This window comes from Pezoporus flaviventris, unplaced genomic scaffold, assembly GCF_033815535.1.
Source record: "Pezoporus flaviventris isolate CSIRO_AGI_PZ_B2104156 unplaced genomic scaffold, CSIRO_AGI_Pfla_v1 ptg000037l, whole genome shotgun sequence".
Lineage (NCBI taxonomy): Eukaryota > Metazoa > Chordata > Aves > Psittaciformes > Psittacidae > Pezoporus > Pezoporus flaviventris.
In genome coordinates this window covers 9,581,668-9,605,818 of record NW_026892585.1, presented here as the reverse complement: position 1 = coordinate 9,605,818, position 24,151 = coordinate 9,581,668, and the positions used below count along the sequence as shown (strand labels likewise).

The window sequence follows — 24,151 nt, the reverse complement described above, 5'->3', positions numbered from 1 at the left end:
ACCTAACTAAGCCAGTTACATTTGCCACAACCTGAGAGTCTCTTGCCATGGTTCAGTTCCCTGGTTAGTGGTGATGGGGAAGGTCATGGGGGGCTGTATCCATGCAAACAGAGCATCCTTTCTGCATCAGAAATGGTCCTTGGAACAAGGATTGTGCTTTGCTGATTAAGCCACACAAAGCAGCTGGCTCCTCTCTGGAGGATTTATCCGGTTCTGTCCAAGCCTTTCAAATGCATCCATCACTTTGGGGCTGAGATACTGCCTGTCACAGGCTGGATACACGCATGCACAAGCACACAAGTTTCCAACTGTGACAAAGGAAGGCTTCCCAACAAAATGCTCATCCAGCCTCAGACCAAAACATCCCAGCTCTTTCACACTGTTGTTATTTCCTTACAACAGTGCCAGCTGCATAGTTTTTAGTCACACATCACCTTTCACCTATTACTGCGAGGCATGTTCAATCTGTCAAGTGTCATATCAAAGGATTTTTGAAGGTCCATATTCAAAACCAACAGGATCAATTGCCCTGAGCGACCAGCATTGCCCGAGGCACGCAATGACACTACTATCTATGCTACCATAGTCTGGGGCCACCACTTCCCCACCTCTCTGCCCCCAGATGTCCTTTACTGCTTGAGGTAAAGGTTATCTCACCCTGTAGCAAGGGGCAGGAACTGACTGATTACAGTCCCCGAGAGGTAGGCCCTAAATTCATTCTGAGAATGTAATTTGGATGCTGTTTTCGCAACCTGTTCTTCTCAAGAAGGTGCGCTGAGGTATGAGCTTGCCTTTAAATAGCCAGGGCTTTCTGTCTGCTGTGTACTTCAAGCTTCACTCCAAACGCTCATGCTTAACGTAGTGTTTAGGCAGCCATGCTGAAGAAGATGACAACCCTTTCAGCACTGCTGGCACTGATTCTGGTTGATCTGCTAAAGGCACAAGGTGAGTCAAAGCCATACCGGCAAATCAATCTTTGTAACTTGAAATAAGATTCATGTTCTAGAGTGTAATTATTCCCAGATTTATTCCCCCCCTCCCTCAAACTCCTACTTGATCTCTCTGATCCATAAAAGCAACTATGTACATTCTTAGATAGCCTTTGAAGTAACTTGGCTTTTCAAACCATCCTCCTCATCCATGTAAATTCCTTCCATTTTATTTGTAGGTACCCCTGTTACTCCTGTGCTTGAGACAACAAGTGTGGAGCAAAGCAGAGATCCCAGCATACAACCAAGCACAGAGCTGCCCCTGCCCTACAGCAGAGACCCATACAAGGAGGAAGGCACGGAGCAAGTTGGGAATAATGGAGTGCAAGAAGGTGAACAGGCCACCTGGGAGCTGAGCGGAGAGCCAAGTACTGAACCTACCCCTGAGCCAAGCATGGACCCGAGCAAAGAACCAACCCAGGAGTCAACCACCGAAATATCTGGTAAGACACATTTTGGTTTTGACTGTCACTGTTACCTCTATTTTGTTACTCCAGTGCTCCTACCTGTCCTGCAAAACGCTGCTTTTCCTTGTAGTCTATTTCTGGCAGGGTATCTGGCATGCCAAAGATCTACCACCTTCTGCTCCTCTCCTCCTTCCTAAACCATAAATAAATTGCTAGTAACAGAGAGGAAGGTGAGACTCCTTAAGATGAATTGTGCTATTATTGCCGAGTGCATTTGACAGCTGTATGTGTGTGAAGAAAGGAGGCTGCACTTCCCCTCTCCATGAAAGAGGTTTCTCTTGTGGATATAGCCAATGCTGGCTTGTAATGTCCATTCCTAATGTAGGGGAAAAGCAATCAATCAAGCAAAACCAAACAGAAACCAAACCCAGATTTATATGGTAAGAGTTTCATTGTTATAAAGGCTGTGGTCTGCCTGAGTGACATTTCGCTCTGGTGAACCTCATCTCTGTAAAGATAGGCTAAATTATCCCCTACAAAAGAAAAGACCTGAAGTCAGAAATGCAGTGACTGCAAATCAGCAGAGGGTCTCCTATCATCCATACATCCATATGTAGTAAGGAGGTTGTGTGATACATCACCCTTTCTCCTTTAGAGCTATGAGCAACTTCACCATAGCTTACAACAGGACACAGGGCATGGAAGCAGATACACCAAAGGATTACTTTTCCCCCATCCTCACCCATTCCTGCCATGCTTTTAGTCTGGCTAGCAAGACAATCTAACACTGACTTAACCTTCCATATTCCTTCACTCCTGTTCACATCAGCTGCCTCATTTTTTGAGAGCATTTTCCCCTGGACACTTTTCCTTTGAAGAGTTTTTCCCACACACCTCAACAGCATTTAGGGCTATTATCTGTGCTAGGAAAACTGCAAATTATAGTATCATGTCTAGTGTGGTTTCAGAAAACAGCCCCCCCAAATTAACCAGCATTACTACCACCAACATAACTAGGAAGCACTATGGTAGTTTACAGCAAGCCCACGGAAATCCATCATCTTCACTACTGCTACCACTAGAGCAGTGCTGAGACCTCAGATGCTTCAGGAAATGGATGTGATGAACCTCAGCAAAAAGACACGATCAAGTACTCATGTTACTCACTCTTCTAGCCCCTTGATTTTGGTGCCTACCAAAACTGCTGTGCCCTGTGGTGTTTCTCATCCGCAGTGAGCTGCTTTATCATGCACTCAGACTCATTATCAGGTACTGTTAATTCTTTTGGGTTTCTTTGGTTAGATTGGGGTCATTGGTTGTGTTATTTTGGCTTTTGGGGTTCTTGGTTTTTTTGGTAGATTTTTTTGGCAGATTTTAAGGCATTGTAAGCAAGGATCTTTAAAATGGACAGAAGAAGCTTCTGAACAATGAAGGCTTGAGCGCGTGTGTTTAATTCTTTACAATAGTTTCAGTAGGAACAATCTTAATTTCTATGGTGTTCATAGGGAACAATATGCACAGCCCCATAGTCACAGTTCCGAGCAGCTCTGCTGTAGTGTTACATTAACTTTCTTTGTTTTTACTCTAGAATAAATTACCATATTAAATCTCGGTGGAAAAGAAACAGCCACATATACCTAACAGAGTTGGTTTCGCCACACAAGAACACACAGGCAGTGCCTGCAGCAAGCTGGATGGTGGAGTAGTTCCTAAAACTACAGCTTGCAGGAAAACTGTAACCACAGCCTTCAGGTCAAGAACCCTGTCTAGTTCATGCTTACTGCACAAGGTTAATTACCTAAGAGGTGACCTGTGCTGCTCTGCTTGCAGAATAACCTGAAATAAAGAATGTCATTGCAACTACATGCTTTGTATTATTGTAAAACCTCCACCTGAACAAAATAAAGACTTTAAGGTATTTTTTTCTAGGTTTTTTCTCAAACTTATCTCAAACAACTGATGATTGTGGGTCTTTTTGGTGTATTACTGTTGTGACCAAGCCTACATTCAGTTTTCAGGACCTAGGAAGTGGGTTGTGGAAGTATTTCCAGACAGGCTCCAGATGACTTCAGCAGACTGCTTTAAGTCTGCTGAAGGCACCATCAGGTAAGGGGGACAACTTTGAAACACAACCCACTGTTTAGCCATTAAGCTACCAAAGAATAACACTTCTAAACAGCTGTGGTTGCAACACCCAAAACTACCTCTGAGCATCGTCACAGCTTGCAGGTACAATGACAAAGTCATTGATCTGCAAATTTTGTCAGGCAGAACAACAGTAAGTAAAGGATATACACAGCTGTGTCCCGAAATAAGTTTGCCTTTGACAAAAGTGTAGAAGGCAAATTAGAAACACGAATGTATTAACAACTTACCTATTTATTTCTCATATAATAGCCAAGTACTTTCCACTGCCTGGCATCAACTGCAGCACTCCTGGTCTGGCATTCTTACTGCTGGAGCAAAAAGAGCAGGCTGAGTGCTGCACAGAACACGGATGCTGGCTCCCCTCAAAGACTGTGGGACCATACAGAGATAATGTAAAATAAATTAAAAGTGCCAGAAGAACTATTCCTCCAAAACAATTCAGGAATCCACCTTTGCCAAGGACACTGAAAATCCCAAACAGAATCCATAGCAGCAAGTGAGACACCTCTGTACCCTTGAGTGCCTGCTATAGTGTAGACAAAGCAGTGATGTGATACTGGAAGATGAGCAGTCTTGGATTTCATAGAATCATAGAATAGTTAGGGTTGGAAAGGACCTTAAGATCATCAAGTTCCAACCCCCCTACCATGGGCAGGGACACCTCACACTAAACTATATCACCCAAGGCCTCATCCAACCTGGTCTTGAACACTGCCAGGGATGGAGCATTCACAACCTCCCTGGGCAACCCATTCCAGTGCCTCACCACCCTAACAGGAAAGAATTTCCTCCTTATATCCAATTTAAATTTCCCCTGTTTAAGTTTTAACCTGTTACCCCTTGTCCTGTCATTACAGTCCCTAATGAAGAGTCCCTCCCCAGCATCCCTATAGGCCCCCTTCAGATACTGGAAGGCTGCTCTGAGGTCTCCACGCAGCCTTCTCTTCTCCAGGCTGAACAGTCCCAACTTCCTCAGCCTGTCTTCATACAGGAGGTGCTCCAGTCCCCTGATCGTCCTTGTGGCCTTTCTCTGGACTTGTTCCAACATTTCCATGTCCTTTTTATGCTGAGGACACCAGAACTGCACACAATACTCCAAGTGAGGTCTCACAAGAGCAGAGTAGAGGGGCAGGATCACCTCCTTCGACCTGCTGGTCACGCTCCTTTTGATGCAGCCCAGGATACGGTTGGCTTTCTGGGCTGCAAGCGCACACTGAAGCCAGCTCATGTTCATTTTCTCATCAACCAACACCCCCAAGTCCTTCTCCGTAGGGCTGCTCTGAATCTCTTCTCTGCCCAACCTGTAGCTGTGCCTGGGATTGGTCCGACCCACGTGTAGGACCTTGCACTTGGCATGGTTAAACTTCATGAGCCCACCTCACAAGTGCATCAAGGTCCCTCTGGATGGCATTCCTTCCCTCCAGCGTATCAACCAAACCACGCAGCTCAGAGTCATCAGCTAACTTGCTTAATTTCAAGCATTATTTGGTATCTTCTAATTAGTCATTTCTCAAATCATAAATAAGCGCAACATCTAATCCCCCGACTGTGAAATGAAGTACAGTCTAAACACACCAAGCCAGAACACCAGCTGATATATAGAGATCACTAATATCTTGGAAGGCAACACAAAGGACACCAAATATTACAACTAAAATACATTACACAATTTCTAGAGTTTCATAGTCCTGTAAAATTACTCATATGATTGGTAAACTGATAAAAGAAAGAAAGCGCATTCAGTAACAAATACTGTGTTGGGCATAAGGCTAGTAATGAAAAAAATCACCACAAGATGGCTCCAGAGACAGAGGCTTTTAAACAGAGCTGAAGTGGAATGAAGCAGCCGTTTTCCATTACTCATTCAAACCCTCATCAGGGTAGGAAGGTTGCAAGTAAATTAAAAGTAACTTAAAGGATCAGTTCTTAAAAGGTCATAATGAATTACCATGTGTAACGGCACTGTTACCATGCATTTAGCTTCGGGTATATCCTGGAAGATCATAAAACAGATTAACCAGTGATATATAGTAAGCTGTTTGTTGGGACCCCAGCTTTTAAAGCTCTGAGTTGCAAACAAAAAGAACCCCCCTCTCAGGTTGTTTGTTTATAAATTATGCACCAAGAATAGTAACATGTACCTTCTTTTAGGTCTTTGGTATCAAACAGAAACAGTTTTGAAACACAGCGTCCTTTTTTCTTCCCTTCTCCCACACCTCATGCAGAGGAAAGACATCACAGATGTGTCCAGAGTAAGAACTCCATGGCAGAAACAAAAGGCAGCTCTTTATAGTACTGGGACATGTACGTGAGCATCCGTTTGTGCTCTGGTGAATCCATCATGCCATGATAAAGCACTGTCTCCCTAAGCTCCTGTTTGATGAAGCCTGAACTGTAATCACTAAGGCAGACAGTCAACATCTATGTAATTTCATTGCTCTGGTCCTCCTTTCCCTTCAGAACTTCCAGGAGAATTAGTGGATCCAGTGGGGCATGTGTCCTGCCATAAGGTTTCGTTACATCGTGTTAAGACTGTAGGAACAAGCTACATGTTTTGCTAGAACAATTCACCAAGGGAGAACTGTGAAACTGGCAGGTAGAAGACTGGATGTTGAAGCAGCAAACAACTAAATCCAGTTCCATTCATCTTAACTAAACTGCACGAACTACCCCAGTGACCAGCAGAAATGAGGTGCAAGTAAAGAACAGAATGGCCTCTGCATTGTTAGGAGCTACAGGTAAAGATATGCAGCACTTGGATACTGGTGACAACTCCTAACAGGTTATTCTAAAGGCATAGTGCTGTCAGAGCAAGAGTGATACTGACAAAAGTACACTGTTGTTCCTTGGAGTCAAGATTACTTAGCTGGAAGAGGTATGCAGAGTGGCTTTGCTGGCATGCCAGTATCTTTACACCAGTGCTGGAGTATACCAGAGCACTGGAGACAGAAAGAAACACATTTAGACTCTGGCTAAGGGCAGCACTGCAGCTACTCTGTACTAACAAAAGAAATTAAGAGTGTAGTGGCAAGAGGCAAGGAAATGTTCTTTGCCTGAATTATAAGATGCATAATAATGATATCTTACTGAACAACAGCCTGGAAAATATTCAGTGAGTATCTCGTTCACTGACCTGATAAAATGTATAGATTGGGACCAAGAATTCACTTTGGCATCTCAATATTTTCTGCTAGGAACCTGATGCAATTTCATACCAAACAGCAACTCCTGTCATTACTGCATACAGAAACACATTAGAAAGACTTCTCAAAATGCAATTCTCTCCTGAAAAAAAAAAAGTCAAATAAGGAATTGTTTAGTCTACACTTTTGAGTAAAACCAGCAAAAAACACCAGTGAAAAAGCTTCTCCCTACTACAGAGCAAACTAGCGTTTAACAACATGTCCCAGAAACCTCCTCCTCTGCCACACCAACACTGAAGGACCTCAGTGAGGCTTTGGTTCAGGTAAACCTCAAATAACAAAGTCGAATTTGAGCTCACCATGAGTCCTCAGCAGGGAGCTCATTAGTATTAGAACCCCCCTGGGTGCTGGCTCAATTTAGGAGCATTCTGCTATCTCAAAGCCTCAGGCTGAGTTTTGCACCCAGCAAGACTTTGTATTTGGCAAAGGCCAAGAGAAAAGGGAATTGGATTTGCCTCCTTGATCTGTTACCACTGGATGTCCAGTTCAGCCTAAGAGTCACAACATATTAGTGCAAATAAACTCCAATTTCAACTGATTTTTAAGGGAATTTTAAAGCTGCTGCCCAATTCAGTCTAACATGGTACACATGCAGAGGTTCCTTTCAGGAAAGGAAGAATTAAGTTGGTTTCTATTCGCAGACACTAGTCATGAATTCATGAAACAACATACACCCAAAAAAGGCATAATTCTGTACACAAAGTACCCCCGACTCAACAACGAATTTAGTCAGATGAATGAAAGATTTAAGTTCCACAGAAGCCAAGTCTGAAGTCCATCTAAGGTGCTGAATTTAATCTCCCTGAAGAGGACAAAATTGACAAGGGCACAACAACTGTGCTTTAACTGAACTTTTTAATAGGGATGGATAAAACATGCTATAAACCAGTTAACAATTTTCACTGAAATCTTAGTACCTTAGCGAATAAATTAATGGTCAGCTGAACAAAATATCCCCCCAGGGCTGAGTAAGGATACTGAAAATTCCTTGAGGAGCCCTTCCATTGCTACAGTCACTGCTTTCACTGATGCACACCCAAAAATGCATTGCTAGGATTCTTGTTTCCCCAAATGCCTCCCCTGCAGCATTCCAATGACTCATTCAATGACTTATAGTCCATTACCAGGTGGGCAGCTCTTTGGTAAAGGTGTGGCAACAGATTCCTTGCTTTCTGTCAATGCCCGTGGCTGATGGACAAAAACACTGAACCTGACACCTTGGTTAGCTGCTGCCCTCACAAAACCCCTATTTGCAGTCATGGTGATGGCTTTTAAATTGTCTCCTGTCCCAAAAATGGTTAGAGAACGGCTGTTGATTTTTGAACTAGCCACTAGTCCTAAGGCACGGTCAGATGGCTGATCTCGCACCACTTGAATTCTTTTCACAAGCATCGCAGCTCGTTCTTTCTCCCCGGGTCCTCCCAGCGTTTCCAAGATGGACTGAAAATCTCTGACAGCAGACTCACAGGCAAAGAGCTCCTTCCCCTCCATGAACTCCTCCAGCTGAGGCAGGACTCTCTCCCTCCTTTCCTGAGCTGCTTGCTCTGTCAGCACTTTCTCTTTGAAGATGAAGTTGCAGCCACCATAGCTCAGAGCAGAGACGTAGGTTATTAAGGTAGTGATGTCCAAGTTAACTCTATTGCACATGTTTACTTTAATCTGGGTAGGAAAAGCAACTCTGGCCACTAAATTCTCCCGGTCTACTCTGGTCACCTGTAGGAGTTCAGGGCCTTCTTCATCCGATTCACTGGTGCTAAGGTGCTGGTTTTCTGTGGATGGCTCTGCCAGTGAGTTCACAGCTACAATGTCTCCTCGCACAGATATTCCCATCTCCTTGAGCCGCTCTGCCATAGGACTGGACACACTGTTGTAGAAGGCAAAGATTATGTGGGGATTGCAGTACTCCACTGGCTGCTGATGGCTTGCTTGCAAGAAGTCCTCTGCCTGCTCAATGATGCTTTTGTCACCATACTGGCCTCTCCCCAGCCAGATGTTATGCAGAGCCTCAGCCTTACGGCCGATGGCCTTCACCCATGTGTGACCTCCGTTTGCAACAACATCCACCACGAGCGTCTGCTTGTCTCCAAACCTGTCCTCATAAGCAAAGACATGGAGGACACTGACAACATCCTCCAGGTTCTCCGCTGACTGAATAACAGCCTGGAGATGGGTAAGGTTTGTACTTTGCAGATGGGATTCTTTAATGGCCACCTTCCCTGCTTCTACCTTGGGTAAGAAGTTTAGCTCAGCCTTCAGTTTGCTGCACAATTTTGCCCCACCTTCTATTCTCCTTTTCTGGGACCTGGAAAGGGCTTCTGCTCTCTTGATCAATTCTTTGGCAAGATCAATTCTTTCACAAAGCAGCGTCTGCACAGACATGTTGGAAACATTATTCCTATCAAGTGTAAGCAAAAGAGAAGATTGTTATCACATAGCCAAGGATAAAGACAGTCAAAAGAGATCTTTGCAACAGTATACACTGAAGCTTTGTAGTAGATTTAGCACAACAGCAACCAGTACTGTAAAGCACAAGCAGCAGGAAACTCAGCACAAGTCTCACCAAAGAGTTTTTAACTCCTTTTCTTCGCCTTTGGGGATCCAGCCTACAGCCTCAGATGATTTTAGGTCTCAGCATGGGAGAACAGCAGCACTCAAGTTGTCCCCACCACCACCTCACAAGTTGGTGGGATTTCCTGCCCCATGCAAGCCCTTCTCTGAGCTAGTCACTTAAAGCTCATTTACAATACTCACCATCCATAGCAAAGTGAGAACTCCTGCTACTGCCATATGCAAACCTCCCTCTTCATCACAGTTACTGTTAAAATGTAAAAGCCACCCACCATGCTTACAGACATATATAAAACCCATCAAGTCTGGCTCCCAATAAGTATTTTAACAAGAGAGGAAGCCCACAATTTTACAGTCATGAGTTGCACAGCTCTGTCCTCTCCAGTTTCCAATTTACAGCGCACAACTTAGTGAATACCCAACTACATCCTGGTAAAGTTTCAGCATTACACAGACAGGCTACAAGTTATAATTCTAGAGCCAGAAGGACCTAGAAATGTCTATGTCTTGTAGTTCTACTAGAGATTTACTATGCTGCACCTCTTCAAGTTTATTCCTTCACATTCATAATACTTTAGTACATCTCCCCAAGTATGACAGCAGTTATTTAACTGAATTGGGGCTGGCTTTAAAAAGACATAGGATTCAATATCACAGCAAACAACACAATTTTTTTTATGGCAGGCAATAAATATCCACTATAAATAGTGAAATGAATTGAGTTGACTCCCAACTATAAACACATGCTCCTATCATTCTTACCTAAACTGCATGCTGAAGCAATCTGGCATTAAAGAGCAAGAAAAAGGCAGCTTTAGGCTGTGCCAGCACAACTGCAGGGCCGGGCTGAAAGCAGTCGAAATCACCCTCACGTTATGCACAAATCCCAGTACAGCCACAATTAACTGCTTCTGGCCCAGTCAATATCCAGCATTACCAAACTCTCCCCCTTCTTCTCAGCCAAAAAGCCCAATGTCTTCCAACCTGACCCACTGACTCTCTTCAGGGCTAGAGGAGGCCAGTGACACCAGCCCTCCTCACAGAAGTCCTCACCACCACAAGTTTATTCTGACACACAAAGCAGTGAGTAAAACTCCACATTTCCACTCTGGCACCTCTCACCACAGCAGCTCCTACAGACAGAAAGGCATCGGGATGAAGCTTATTCCCAGCTTTCCAGTGAGCGTCAGCCCCAAACCCAACCACTCTCTCAGCACAACTGCGAGGCGGCCTCAGAAACGGAGCTACCCTTAAAGCGAGGTGGAGAAACCCTAAACCCCTCACGAACGCACAGTTACTGATGCGGGACCGCCTCACCCCGCCGCGCATGCACACACAGGGAGAACGCACTTCCCCGCCATCCCGGCGCCCCCCGCCTCAGCAGCCGCGGAGGCACCGCCATGGCCCTGCCGTTTCCCCTGAGGGCCCGCACCGCCCTTCGGCGCGGAGCGGCCGCAACCACCACCGCTCCCGCCCTCCGCCTTTACGTGAGGTGGCGGCGCCATTTTGGCTGAGGGCACGGTGCCCTCAGCGCTTGCCCGAGCGCCTGCGTGAGCCGCGGCCCCTTCTTTTGCCTTCAGCCGGTACGCCGGCAGAGCGGGCGGCGGCACTCGTGTCATTGTCCCCCACTGACTATCGGTGCACGGCAAGCCCGAGCCCCGCTCCCTCCCCGCAGCCTGTACTCACAGCCCGGCAGCACCAGCCCCTCGCCCCTGGCAGCGGCAGGAGGTGGCGTGGCGCGGCTCAGCCCGGCCCGGCACCTCCCCCGGGCCGCCGGGCGGGGACAGGCACCACATCCGTCTCGGCATGCCTCCGGCCCTCTGCGCTTGGCTCTCGTTCCCGGCGTGCTGGCCGTCCTCTGATAGATACACCTTTTATGCTGGAAAGCCTTTGTTTGAGGAGCAAAGTCATTGCATGAGGTCAGAGACGTGTCAACCTTGAGGCTTTAAGTGCAGCAGGGAAGAAACAACCGTGGCTCGGTGCATGTCATGTCCCTGAATTTAAACTATCATTTAAATGGCCTTATTGAACCACTTAGTGCTAAATGTGAGCAAGGGTCCTCCGTGCTTGCCCCGAGCTGCAGGCTGCTTCAAAGCAGTAGTCACCGCCGCGAGCTCCAGCCTCTCTGCTGCAGCAATGCTCCGAACAAGCATGAGATTTGCCTTCTCTCCACCTACCGATCATTGGCTCCTATGGTGAGTGATGGTTTTTAGTTGTCTGAATGATTTCACAACATCTGTAAAGCAAGAATAAGCCAAAACAAGTTGTAAACACCTCACTGCACCCTACCGTTTATCACACTGAAACCTAGTTAAAGGAGGTTCATCGCCTCATGAATTGGTGATGGTCAGATCCCTATCCTAATAGTTAAATTAAGCCAAAGGAAATTCACAAGCCCGATGTCGTTGGAGCCGATCATCTTCCAGGACATGCAGATCAATAACGTTACCTACTTTAAGTGACCACTCTTTTTCTTCTTTCACATGACTGCATTAGGGACAAGATAAATGAAGCAGAAGCATACTTCATGGTTAGCTTAGACAAGCTTGTAATTTGTCGTCTCACACATGAGCAGTTTGTCCATTCCCCCTTGATCCCACTTCATGCAGTGAGTCATTTTTTTTTGTTAAAATATAAACAAAGCTAATAACACAACACACACAAAACCCCATGCATTTTGAAAATGACAACCCCCATATAATTTGCTGCTCCACTGCAGTTGTATCTCTCATCCTTGAAATGATTTTATTATTTGAGAAATATAGTCTTCGAATTAAAATTACTATTCCCTTAAATTCCAAGGATTTTGAATGCAAAAAGACATAAATTAGTTCCCTACGGTTTAAAGGTTCCCTTTAGATATTAGATAAAATTTAATCACTATTTCAGACAGTATGGCAGTGATTTCCTTCAGTGTAGGATTAAGCAGTTTGAAATAGAGAAAACAGGTTGAAATATAACCTATTATAAGTAAGTAAGTTTAGTTCTGCTTAGTGGTCATCCTTGTAAAAGATAAATGACCGTAGTTGATGTAGTTATAGGACCCCATAACCTTGTACAATATTAATTGTAAGCAAAACAGGACATGTAGATGAAGATTATCTAAACTGGAAGATGTTTAGGATGAGTTGTAGCTGAGTTAATTGATAAGTAGAAGGATGGGGAGAAATCATTCAATTATGTCAGTGGTGTTACTAAACCAATTAAGCTGGAGTAAGCTTTTATCTACTGTGCATGCTGCAAAGACTGCCAGGATGAAAGGTCAAGGAATGGCCAAATGAGGAAGACTGTTGGGAGAAGTAAACGGCACCCAAAGCCCACTACCACATTTGTGTGCGTATGCAGGAGAAACTGTCTAGAGAAATGACGTAATACATAAGTAACCTCATGAATATGCATGTATGTAATGAATATGTATGTTTAGTGACTATATATGGACTGCTTGTTTAGCACTTCGGCAGAGACACGTTAGGAGGAGCTATTCCCCGTGTCTCCCGGCACCGCAAGAAATACCTGCTTGTCAACTTTGTTGGTGAGTTTCATTGAGAGATTCTTTAAGTCAAGTCAAAAAAGTAAACCCCATAATCCACATCACACCACCTGCCCCAAAGAACAGTGTAATACCACGGGTCTGTCCACCCACCATTAAGAAAATTATCTAATACAATAAATAAAACCTGAACTCAATACATTATGCATATTCTTTCCAAATTACACCAAGTCCCACAAATGCTAATTCTCTGTAGGTCTTCAGAATTATCAGGGAGCTCTGGGACTCAGTTCTTAACGGTGTAAAAACAGTTGCTCAACTATCAGTTTGGTGGCTCATCAAAATGAATACACTGACAACAGACCATGTAAGACCTACCTGTCTCATTTCTGACAAAACAGATACTACCACAGAAATGACAACTGGGGCTCTGAGATCATAGCTCAGAGACAGCCTGAGGACAGCACTCTCAGGGGAAAGTAATCTCAAAGAAAAGTTTCAACTGATCAGCGTTTTGAAGCTTTCTGGTCTCTTTTTATGACAAGTACTAATAAACTGTGCTACAAAAGCCTGGTCATAGCACTCTCATCTTTCCCAAGGCACACTTCTGCTTGTTCTCGAAAGAAAACATGCCACCACATAATAATAACCAAACCACACATCATTTTACCAATTCAAACAGTTTACATTCCTGAAAAGCATTGACTGAGGCAACCTGGTACAAGAGGACATTCAGAATATGTCAAACATACTAACTTCACAGTGCCACCATTTACAATGTTGTCTCTAACATGAAGTAAAGCCAGCAACACTTCTGAAATACACACCTCAGTAAACTACTCTGTGTGGTAATGGTTGTCTGTCCTCCTAACAGGGTAGGGAACAGTGGGCAAAACCCCTCTCAACATCTACACCAGTTGTTAGGTGTCTGAAGGACACCGCTTTCCTTGCTCAGAGCACAATGGTTTTCATACTGTGCACAGGAACAGTTACTACATTTGAATTATTAACCCACAAGAAAAGAGGGATGATACTGGGTTTTCCACTTCAGACCTATAAAATTAGTAAAATTCTACACAATTCTGTTCAATTATTACCCCCATCCCTCAAACTTTGAAACATTTTGTTTGTCCCACTATCACCATTTTGGGAATACGATAGCATGATTTATTTGAAACTTGCTTTGGTTTCAGCTACACTCCATACGATGTTCTTCTGTTAATCTAGTAGAGGAGGCAAATAAGCTACTGCAGTTCATGCTAACCATTTTCTGAAGTATCTACCTGCATTTTTTTATATAAAAACACCTTATAATATTTATGTATCATTAAAGAAATGAGTGTATATAAATATTCCAAATTGAAGACGTAGCAGTATTAACTCTCCAGTTTTGGTTCCTAGCTGTTCATTTCCTCTACAAGAAGAATCAGAGCATGGATTGGTTTTCAGAGTGAAATACTCAAGAAGCGATCTGGAGTAAGTCTTAATGAACCGTTTGGACACAGCTTTTATTTCTGACATTAGGAAATAGAGCTTCAGTTATGGCATGCTTCAGAAATTCTTATTTACCTAATGATAACATAAAACATCAGACAACAGACATTGGAAAGAACAAATCAATGAGCTACACACTACTTTCTGCAGACTAACTCATACTTTGTGCTTTCTTCCTCAGTTATGTCTGGCTAAGATGTATCCTGTCAGACTGCTTCCATATGTTCTTAGCCTTACATACAAGCTATTGCTCCCGGTTCATTATCGACATTTTAACAATCAGACTGCTTAAAACCAAATGAAATCTCCACAGAGTAACTTAAATGACTGCAGACCAAATGATTTCTGCTGAAAAAAGTACATATATTTTATCCTGTTTCTTCTGCAGTAAGTTTTGTGTTTCTACATAACCTGGACAACACATGTAACAAATGCACTGATACATACACCTAACACAATAATATTCAAGCATCTAGTTCTGCACCTGTAAAAGTTATGATGCATAAATTAAGTGATCTTTTCATTACTGCACCTTTAGAGTTATCTTGCAAGTTGGAAAATATTTTAGCAGAATTCAAGGGATAAAGTAATTATATCACATATCCTCACTTTGCTTTGCAACTCTTGTTGATTGTTATTGATGCATTTAGCTTTCAGTAAGAGTTAACCACTTCTATTATTTCTAGAAGTATTTCAGGGTTGAAAAATTGCAGTTTCTAGGGCTATGACCCAAGTAATAGAAAACAAGTTCTTGAGACACAAAGAGCAAGAGGGTCAAGAGCGGAGATGCTCAGGTAGATCACAGTTTACACCTGAAATGGAAGACTGTTCTGGCTATTTGTGAAGGTACATGATCTCTTGCACCAGATAAAAACCATTTCTGGATGTAACTTAATATTACACAAAACTCCAAAGTGAAAAAAAATATTACCCTGTCCACTCAAAATTTAAACTCTTTAAAAGAAGGTCTCACATGAGTTCATTGTGGCTAGATGTGGAAAATTCTGTTTCCTTAACAGTAAAGATACTGAAGACTCTGCTTTATGCAGATAAAAAGCTATGATTAAAAAGACACACAGACATCTGCCCCCAAAACAGTGGCCTTCAAATTTTATTCTTTAGCCTTTTTTGAGCTGTCATTGTAACTTTACATTTTGTACAGTGTTTTGTGTACAAAGATTCCATGTATCAAGGGAAAGAATTACCTGTAATAAGATTCCATGTATTACAACATTAGGACTGTTGCCGTTGCACCCATGATATTTAAAAAATCTCTCAGACGAACCATGTAGAAATAAGTATGCAAAAACTGCAAACAAAAACATTTAAGTAGCCAAAATTAAAAAGACCTTTGTGTGAATCACACAGTCTGGCTTGGTTCCTACTAGGCTATTGCAGCCAAGTAGTCCTTAACCTCAGTTGGAGTGAGCCTCCTAAAACCTGCTTCATTACAGATGCCAACTTCGATATTGTCTTCTGTCATCTGCCCTTCAAAGCTCTCCTATTAAAGAAAATACAGTTCAGTGAATCACACCAATGATGCTGTAACAGTAAGAAACTCATTTCTTAAATATTTTGCTAACCTTTAGTGTTAAGATAGCTGTATGAATGGCATCTTCAAGCTCCAAATCTTCATTGTATCTGTAAGCAGAAGTTTGCATATTTCAGCATGGAACAAAGATCTTGCCACATCCTAATAATCCTGGAGTCTCTAAAAACCCAAACACTGCTAAAATCTTCCTGTTTCTCATACAAATATTATTGGTAAGCATTGTGATTATTAATAGCCAAAGTTATTACTTGTAGAAAAATTTCACTTTTATTACTGACTCTGAAGAACAATATTTCTGCAAATATGTTCAATATAACATTTATTGCACTGAAATAATTTTCTGTAAACACAAAAGCTGGATCTTAAATAAAGCATATTTCCTTGGCATGTGTAAGTAAGTAAACTGGAAGTGTATCTTAAGTACTTTAAAACTTTGCTTTGATAAAACTGTGAATTTTTTATCTACCTTTATATGTCACATGGTACCTGAACAAATCAGACAGCACCCTCTCAGACATGTATCATACATTACCTTTTCTCAAGGAATGTTTTCCCGTTGACGTAATTTTTTCCCATTGCTGTTGCTTTCCATGCAAAGTAAGCTCCCTGTAAAAACAACAATCTATTGAATTGTTTTGTGTACCTTAGTCAGACATTACATATTCAATTACTTGGGAAAAAGTACAGAAGTCATTATAAGCATAGTGAATGTTCTGAGAATACAGCAGACTATTCTGGAGTCCATTCAAACTAATTCAATATGGAAACATATGCTGGGAAAATGTACAAAATATCTGTATAGGGCCCCACCTAATTTTTATCCTCACAGTACTTGAAAGATGAATTTAGTAAGTCATTACCACAGTATGTATTTGTGATTCCTAAAGCGGAGGTAGTATGTTTACCTTTGAGACTGAATACAGTCACATCTTTCCTGAGGTTCACTCCATATATTCTTACTGTTCAAGTAATGTAAATAACTTGTTGCAAATCAGCCATCTGATTTATCTAAGCTACTTACAGCTTATTTAGCCATCATTATTCTCTCCTCTGGCATGAAGACCCTCAGCAGTTCTATGGCTCAATCAAGCTGCCTTACACAAGGCATCCACAGCTTGCCTTTTACATTTGAGCATCAGGCAATAATTCAAATTTCTGAAGCTCATCAATGATCACTACAGTGACCAAGTTTTAGTTTGATGTAAAGCCTTGTAACTCACACATACATCAAAAGGCAGTTTTTCAGAAGTGCAGTGCAAACACAGCAAATAAATTCGCTTAAATTAACCACTGTCATTACATACTAAAGCACATGCATTACATTCCACAATACAACAGATTCTGGTGTAACTTCCATCCAGTTGTGGGAACAACTATTTGAGCAGCATAAGTAGTCAGTTATTCCCTTTTTTTTTTTACTGGTACCTGCTGCAGAATGCTGCTTTTGCTGGCACTAGGAACTAGGCTGGAATGCATGAAAAGCTCACCTCCCTCAAAACCAGCTGCTCAAGCAGTATAGGAACATGTAGGCACAGAGCCCCAAGCACCTACTGAAATGGCTTATTCTGACCTCTATTGAATAACTGTTTGTTCTAGCTCTGCATTCTTCTTCTCATCACAGCACATATAAAGTTTTAAATGTTTTATAAAAGCAGTAGGATTTACAAATGTAAGATACTTACAGATGGATCTGACTGAAATAAATAGGGCCGACCTTCATTCCAGCCACATATTAGCAGTGATACACCGAATGGACGAACACCACTAAAAAGTAAACAAACCCACAGCTGATATACAACATTTATTCAGTGAAAACCAAAGGTGACTGAGTTATTTGGGATGTGTTAACCTTCCCACTAGCCCAGAGCTGTGATCAAGAATGACTAGTCAACCAACAGTACAAAACCACAAGTATGCTGCTTTGTTTGACATGTTTGCTTGCAAGAAGACCCCATCTTACTACCAGTTAGTGCTCCTCCTGCTGGCCCACTTTCTGTGGACATTCTCTACTGAAAAACTATCTTCAACACACAGAAAACTGCATTACCGGGTAGCTATTATCATGGAGTTGTAGAACATTTGTATTGGAAAGGGCCTTAAAACTCACCCAATTCCAATCCCCTGCCACAGGCAGGGACACCTTTCACTAGGCGAGGTTGCTCCAAGCCCCGTCCAACTTGGCCTTGAACACTGCCAGTCACAACGTTGTTTATTCCTTACGTTTAAACAAAACCTTTCTAAGCAACTTCAAAAATAAAACATACCCAGATTGTGTGTATTCCTGCATCACAGAAGCAATTCTCTGTACTAGCTGAGCTGTTGGGATGGGCTCATGATAAACCAAGTAGTATTGCTGGGCCAGCTTCCGAGCTCTGTGCACAAGTACTCTAAAAACAAAGACAAAATTAGTACATCAAAGAAATTCCAACTAGTTATTACAACTAGAACTGAAAACTCATAATAAATACTGTGCTAAGGAGTTTTATACATCTGCCATAACACCAGTGTAAGAAAACATAGACTGTGATGGGTTATCTTTACAGTGAGTAATCTCTGAAATACTTAAACTGAAACTAAGGTTGAAGCATATCGCTGTTCATTCCCTACTCATTCTTTAAATAGAGGATTATTTGACAAAGTATTGAATATATTAAGAAAAACTTAAAGTGGATTTCAGGTACACTGCAACACAATATAATATTATGCCCTACACTTAGAAAGAAACAGTTAATTGCTAGTTGTTTCCATTTCTTACATTTCTTGTAAGAAACTGCATCTAAATAGCAACCAACCAAAGTCTGTCATACCTGTAATCTGGACCCATACCGCTGTACACTAAACCTATATGTTTGGTAATTGGTTCTACTTTATGGACACTCCTTTCATCATAAAGGATGGATTTCTGCTTCTTCTCAGTTGCTAACACCACTCCATTTGCAGCTGGAAAGAAACAAGATTTTGGGGTTTTTAAATATTAAAGTGAAATTACTGAAAGCTGTCAAAAAACTTAACAAGCTTATTGGATTGTAAAGAATTTCGGTCCTCCCTTTTTCAAAACCCCTTCAAGTTTACTGTCACATTAAACAGAGATACCTTGATGAATCCACCCAATGCATCATTTCTAAATACTCTTACAGCTCCCATAATCCCATTCTAAAGATTCTGAAGCACATTAATAATTGAGCAGTTCAAGTAACTTTGTGATATTTAAATACTGTGGACACACAGCTTGCTTAATTAAGAGACACTCAAACAAACAGATGTCTGCTTCTACCAGCTGAGTGTCTCCAAAATCACCCAAGCAATTTTATTGTTCCAGCATGCTCCCTTCCTTCTTTAGGACAAAATAACAGTTGCAGAAAAAAACATACGTAATATTAAACCCACTAAAACATGTGAAAAACCCCTGAAAGAAAAACAAAGTATGTAATAGAACACAAGATGAAAAAGGCCCAGTACATAGACCAAAGTACTTTATTTTTTCAAGTAGCGCTCACAAATCCTTAATTCTTCACTGAATCAGTTGTTTTCTGAACATACCTTTAATGCCAACTGATGGAGCTCCTGCAGCCACTGCAGCCAAAGCATATTCAATCTGAACAAGCTTTCCAGAAGGACTACAAAGGAAAATACAAAAGTAAGGCCTAACAGAATTCTGATATGCTCAAACCTTTCCTACAACAGTCTTTATTTGTGAAATGTCTCATATAGGGAGCAGTGACTGGGATGCAGGTTGAAGGAGAACAAGTTGATTCTCCAGTTTTATACCATTTTAAACTGTTTTTCTACTCAGTAGGGAAAATCTTCAGAGTGTCATGAGTTTCTACTGAAGTGGCATTATATGTCTAGTTTGTAAAAGTTTAAGACACTGATGTTCACTGCTGAAAGGTACAAGCAAAATACAAGCAAGACACGGCCACTCCTTTTAACTGAGGTCAAAATAGCATTGACCATCAGGTCAATGGCACAAGACAGAAACAGCTCCCATTTCTATCCCCAGGTACTCCTGCATTTTAGTGATCCATGTCTTTCTGGTAGTGGATGTAGAATCATCAGAACACAGCAGCAGGTGTCAGGCTGACATTCTCCACCCCAAGGAAAAAGGACAGCAAAAAGTAAGTCCCACTGGACAAGTGATTCTGCAAGTGGAATCTATTCTCTGGGCTGTGTTTCAGACGCTGCTGGTTTAATAGATGCACAAATAAAAGAGAAAATTATCTGACTTAGGAGTTACAAAAAAAATAAAACAACAAAGCAAGCAATAATCAGTTAGCATAATTAGTTATACACTGAGTAAACCGTGTATAAAGGTAACAAAGTAATAATTCTAGCTTCTCCATTACAAAATGCTAACTAACCAGAATAGTTTCCTATGCCAGCAATTAAAACATACAGAGTATCAGCAAAATGTTTTTAAAGTAAGCACAAACTAAAATAGATAATTCCCAGCATAAGGAACTTTTGTACAGTACAGTAAGTTTTTAAACTCCCTTACGAAACCATTTCCAGTAGCTACTAAAGCACTCACTTTTCACTTAGGTAAAGCAGGCATGTTTGACTGCATCCACCTATTAAGAAGATTCTTCTCCTCATTTTAAATTGTGAACTGTTTTATTTGTTTTACTGCAACAAGCCCTTAGCAACCTACTTTGCAATTACACAGCTTTACTCTCCCCTGAGATTAAGGGCACACTTTACCAAAAGCGGCACAAAGAATCCTGCATTCAGTTTTCCTTTTCATATGTTTAATATAATTCTGTATAACAGCTTCATTAAAAAAGGAGTAATTTCCTTTTCTCTTTATTAAAGTGTACATATTAGAGCAACACTTTAACAGACACCACTCCAACAACATATTAATTCTGTGCCTGCAATCATCCCACATCTAAGCTGTGCCTACAGTGCCTGCAGTGTGCAGCAGAAAGGGACATAAACTATTAAAACTCATCTGAGAGCTCCTTTCATTCCCACATCCGCAAAGCTTGTTCTGAAGCAATCTCTCAATATACCGTATCTCAGGTATCACCCCGCATCTCCAGTTAGCACAGAATTACACAACTACTCCTACCTGCCTAAAGCGTGTGCGTGGGGACCCCAAGAGCGCTAAGCAGCTCCACCACGCACTCCTGTAAGGCACTACCAGTGACGGGACAGAACTCGGGTTGGCCCCACAGTGTGTCCGACTCACAACACCGACAGATGATACAAGCACTTGGGCCTGAAATCAGCGACAGAGCTCGGGTGGGACCCGGAGCTCCCACCTCAGCGCTCGCCTCTCTCTCCGCTGCGCCTGCAGCCGCTCAGCTCACAGCAGCTGTGCACCCGCTCAGGCTAACACAAAGCCGCCTGAAATCCATCGCCTTCCCCACGCCCGCCGGAGTCCAGCCACTGCCGCTCACAGCTCCCGCAGGCCCGGCTCCGCAGACCCGATGACTCTGCAAACTCCTCACTCCGTCCTGCCCCGCCGCCAGAGGACGGCTCCGCGCAAGCTGCGCGCCGTCCTCCCGCTCTCCCGCCAGCATGCCCGCCGAGAACCCGGGCCCGCAGCCCTATCCCTCCGCGTACCTGAACGTGGTGAGCGAGAAGCTGTACCCGCGCTCCGCCATGTTGGAGCCCACCTCTCCACTTCCCTCACAGAGCGCAGGCGCTACTCCCGCTTCCTGCACGAGGACACAACTAGCGCGCTGATTGGCCAATAGCGGAGCATACGGGGAAGTAGCGGCAGGGCAGCGAGGGACGCGATTGGTGAAGAGGCACGCTGAGGGGCATGCTGGGAGTTGAAGTCCTCGGGCGCTAGTGCCTGTGGCGCCCTGAAGGGCTCAGCGTACTCGGTTTCCCAGAGGGCTCAGCGGCAGGAGCGCTCGGGCGCTCCGCCCTTCCCGCCTTGCAGGGCTCGGCGGAGCCGTGTGGGGACATGGCGGCTCTGGTGTTGGTGCTCTACCCGCTGCCGCGGCTTCGCGGTCTGCTTCAGCGCTGCTGGCAGCGGCTGGAGGGTAGACTCCTGCCGGGTTTCTCTGGGGGACAGAGCCCGCCCTGGGGTAGGTACTGGCTGAAGTGGGCGGAAGAGGGCGGAATCGGGGCTTGTTCTTAGTGTTGAATGGTTGAGGGAGAGAAAGGCTGGATAGGGAAAGCGCGGAGCCCTGCGGACGCTCAGGGAACAGGGCGGGAGACGCTGCTGGCTGCTCTTACCGCTTTGGGGGTGTCAGTATTATCCGTGTCGTGTTTCCTCGGCTGCACGCCGAAGTGGGGCTTAGCTGTAATGAGTTACCTTTCCTTTTTCCTTCAGGACCAGCACTGGCTGTCCAGGCTCCAGCTTTCCTTCCGCAGCCAGTACATGAAACCAATGAAAGTAGTGAGGCGCCGAGCCTGCTGGACAGCATCTTGTGGATGGCAGCGCCGAAGAAGAGGCGCACCATTGAAGTGAACCGCTGCAGGCGAAGAAACCCCAATAAGCTCATAAAAGTCAAGGTAATCACCAGATTTCCATAGGCTGGCCACCTTATTCACTGAAGTTAGTTCTGTTAATGACAAACAAGCATCCTGGAGTGAGAATTACACCGGTTATTTTTCATCTCACTTGTTTTAGAGAACCATTGTAGTGGTCAATATTGACTGGAAAAGTATTCAGGAATTTGTTTATTTTATAGAATCGTAGAATCACAGAATGGTTTGGGTTGGAAAGGGCCTTAAGATCATCCAGTACCAACCCCTGCCACGGGCAGGGACACCTCACACTAGACCAGGTTGCTCCAAGCCGCATCCAACCTGGCCTTGAACACTGGCAGCCACAGCTTCTCTGGGCACCCTGTGCCAGCGCCTCAGCACCCTCACAGGGAAGAGCTTCTTCTTTATATCTAGCCTGCACTTACTCTGTTGAAGTTTAAACCCATTACTCCTTGTCCTGTCGCTACAGTCCCTTAAAAGACTTTTTTGCTTAAAAGACACTATAATGCGCAAAATACTTTTTAGCAGGTCATTATGTGTGTGGATAGTAGTGGTTAAATAAACAGTGATAGTTTAGGTCCAAGCCAACAAGATATGAATTTTTAGCTAACCAGCTAGTATAAATGGAAAAGGTTGCTGTGCATCTAATTGAGTTGATAGGTCTTTAGTCTTCCAAACATCACTAAGCATAGATTTAGGTGTTGACTTCATAAGCCTTTTTTAGTAGTAAGCATATGACATAGCAATACGTTACAGAAAAAATACTTTCCATAGAAGAATAAGTTTTGAAAAGGCAATTTAATTTCTCTGATATTTTTCATTTAACTTTCTGAGTAATTTGTGATTGTGTCCTGTTTCTTTTGTTGCTGTTATTCAAATTACAAAATTTTCTCTTTTCCACTGTCTTTTTTCAGACGAACATAGATGTTTGTCCTGAGTGTGGAAACTTGAAACAGAAACACGTCCTTTGTGGCTATTGTTATGCAAAGGTCAAAGCAGAAACTCGACTGATCCGGAAGGAAATGTATAAACAGGAAGGAGGGCCATTTAATGCTCCAACTGTAGAGACTGTCGTCCTGTATGATGGAGAAAAGCCCACAGAAAAAGATGCAGGCAAGAGGATCATTGAAAGAGCCAGGAAGCGTCCATCTTGGTTTGCTCAAAATTGATGCTAAGTAACTAATGCTAACAAAAAGCAGTTACTACAGCAAGAAAGATGATTTTCAAGAATGTTTTCTTCGTTTTGTTCACTTAATGTCGATACAGAAAATCTATGGGCTCCTTGGAAGCCTGCTTGAATAGCCCATCGTGCTGTATGATTTTGCAGTCAAGTGTTGTTTCTAGAGCATGCAGTGGAAAATACTTCTCAGTGATGCATTGTAACAGTCAACAGTTAAAGAGAGATCAGGATCTGCCTTGAGTTTGGACATCTGAGTGCGGTACACTGAGTAATTTGTATGCTAATGTTCTATGTTGGTTTTGTAAATAACCAGTTTTTAATGAACATAAAACATTCACAGATGTAAAATAAAGTATGTGGAGTTTCCCAGGGAAATCTGCTTTCTCGTTTTGGCTGCTGCTCTTTCGGAGGGGGAGGAGAAGATAAATTCAAACCTAATGTTGGTTAGATAGAAAGCATATTTACAAGGAAAGATACAGTAATCTGGTTATTTCCATGGCAGAATCTGCCTGCATCTCTCCACAGCGCTGCTGTTTAAGGTAACGTGGTGGTATTCCTGGTTTTGGGCAAAATAGTGGTTGCCATGTAGTAGTTGCACTTTTTCTGTAGGAGACCGAAGGTTAAGTGTTTCTTGCTGTCAGTATACAAAGTAATTTTCTGTCTTAAGGGACATGGA

At 42.9% G+C, this 24,151-nt stretch overlaps 3 protein-coding genes across 5 annotated transcripts in view; 1 reads left to right on the top strand and 2 right to left on the bottom strand.

The window, feature by feature from the left end:
• Positions 1-11,034, bottom strand: part of CUNH7orf25 (chromosome unknown C7orf25 homolog) — a 28,725-nt gene extending 17,691 nt beyond the window's left edge. The window contains exons 1-3 of one of the 3 annotated variants that reach the window (XR_009745356.1): positions 11,002-11,034; positions 7,665-9,142; positions 6,678-6,829 (exon numbers count right to left, since the gene is read on the bottom strand). Coding sequence is in view for 2 of the 3 variants with exons in the window: in XM_061464656.1 (XP_061320640.1) it covers positions 7,858-9,142; positions 10,078-10,106 (1,314 nt within the window). In the remaining variant the exon portion in view is untranslated. Of the gene's footprint in view, positions 1-6,677; positions 6,830-7,583; positions 9,143-10,077; positions 10,527-11,001 lie in introns of those variants that run through there. The other 2 variants (XM_061464655.1, XM_061464656.1) reach the window with 2 other exon arrangements.
• Positions 11,035-15,385: 4,351 nt separating this feature from the next.
• On the bottom strand, positions 15,386-21,536 carry PSMA2 (proteasome 20S subunit alpha 2). The gene is made up of 8 exons (XM_061464645.1): positions 21,417-21,536; positions 19,392-19,468; positions 18,659-18,791; positions 18,116-18,238; positions 17,534-17,615; positions 16,384-16,457; positions 15,883-15,940; positions 15,386-15,800 (listed from the first exon to the last, which is right to left on the bottom strand). Exons 1-8 carry the CDS (start codon positions 21,455-21,457, stop codon positions 15,684-15,686), a joined length of 705 nt encoding a protein of 234 aa, XP_061320629.1. The 5' UTR covers positions 21,458-21,536; the 3' UTR covers positions 15,386-15,683.
• A 174-nt stretch (positions 21,537-21,710) lies between these two features.
• Positions 21,711-23,854, top strand: MRPL32 (mitochondrial ribosomal protein L32). Its single transcript, XM_061464611.1, has 3 exons — positions 21,711-21,889; positions 22,138-22,319; positions 23,210-23,854. Exons 1-3 carry the CDS (start codon positions 21,766-21,768, stop codon positions 23,462-23,464), a joined length of 561 nt encoding a protein of 186 aa, XP_061320595.1. The 5' UTR covers positions 21,711-21,765; the 3' UTR covers positions 23,465-23,854.
• Positions 23,855-24,151: the final 297 nt, after the last annotated feature.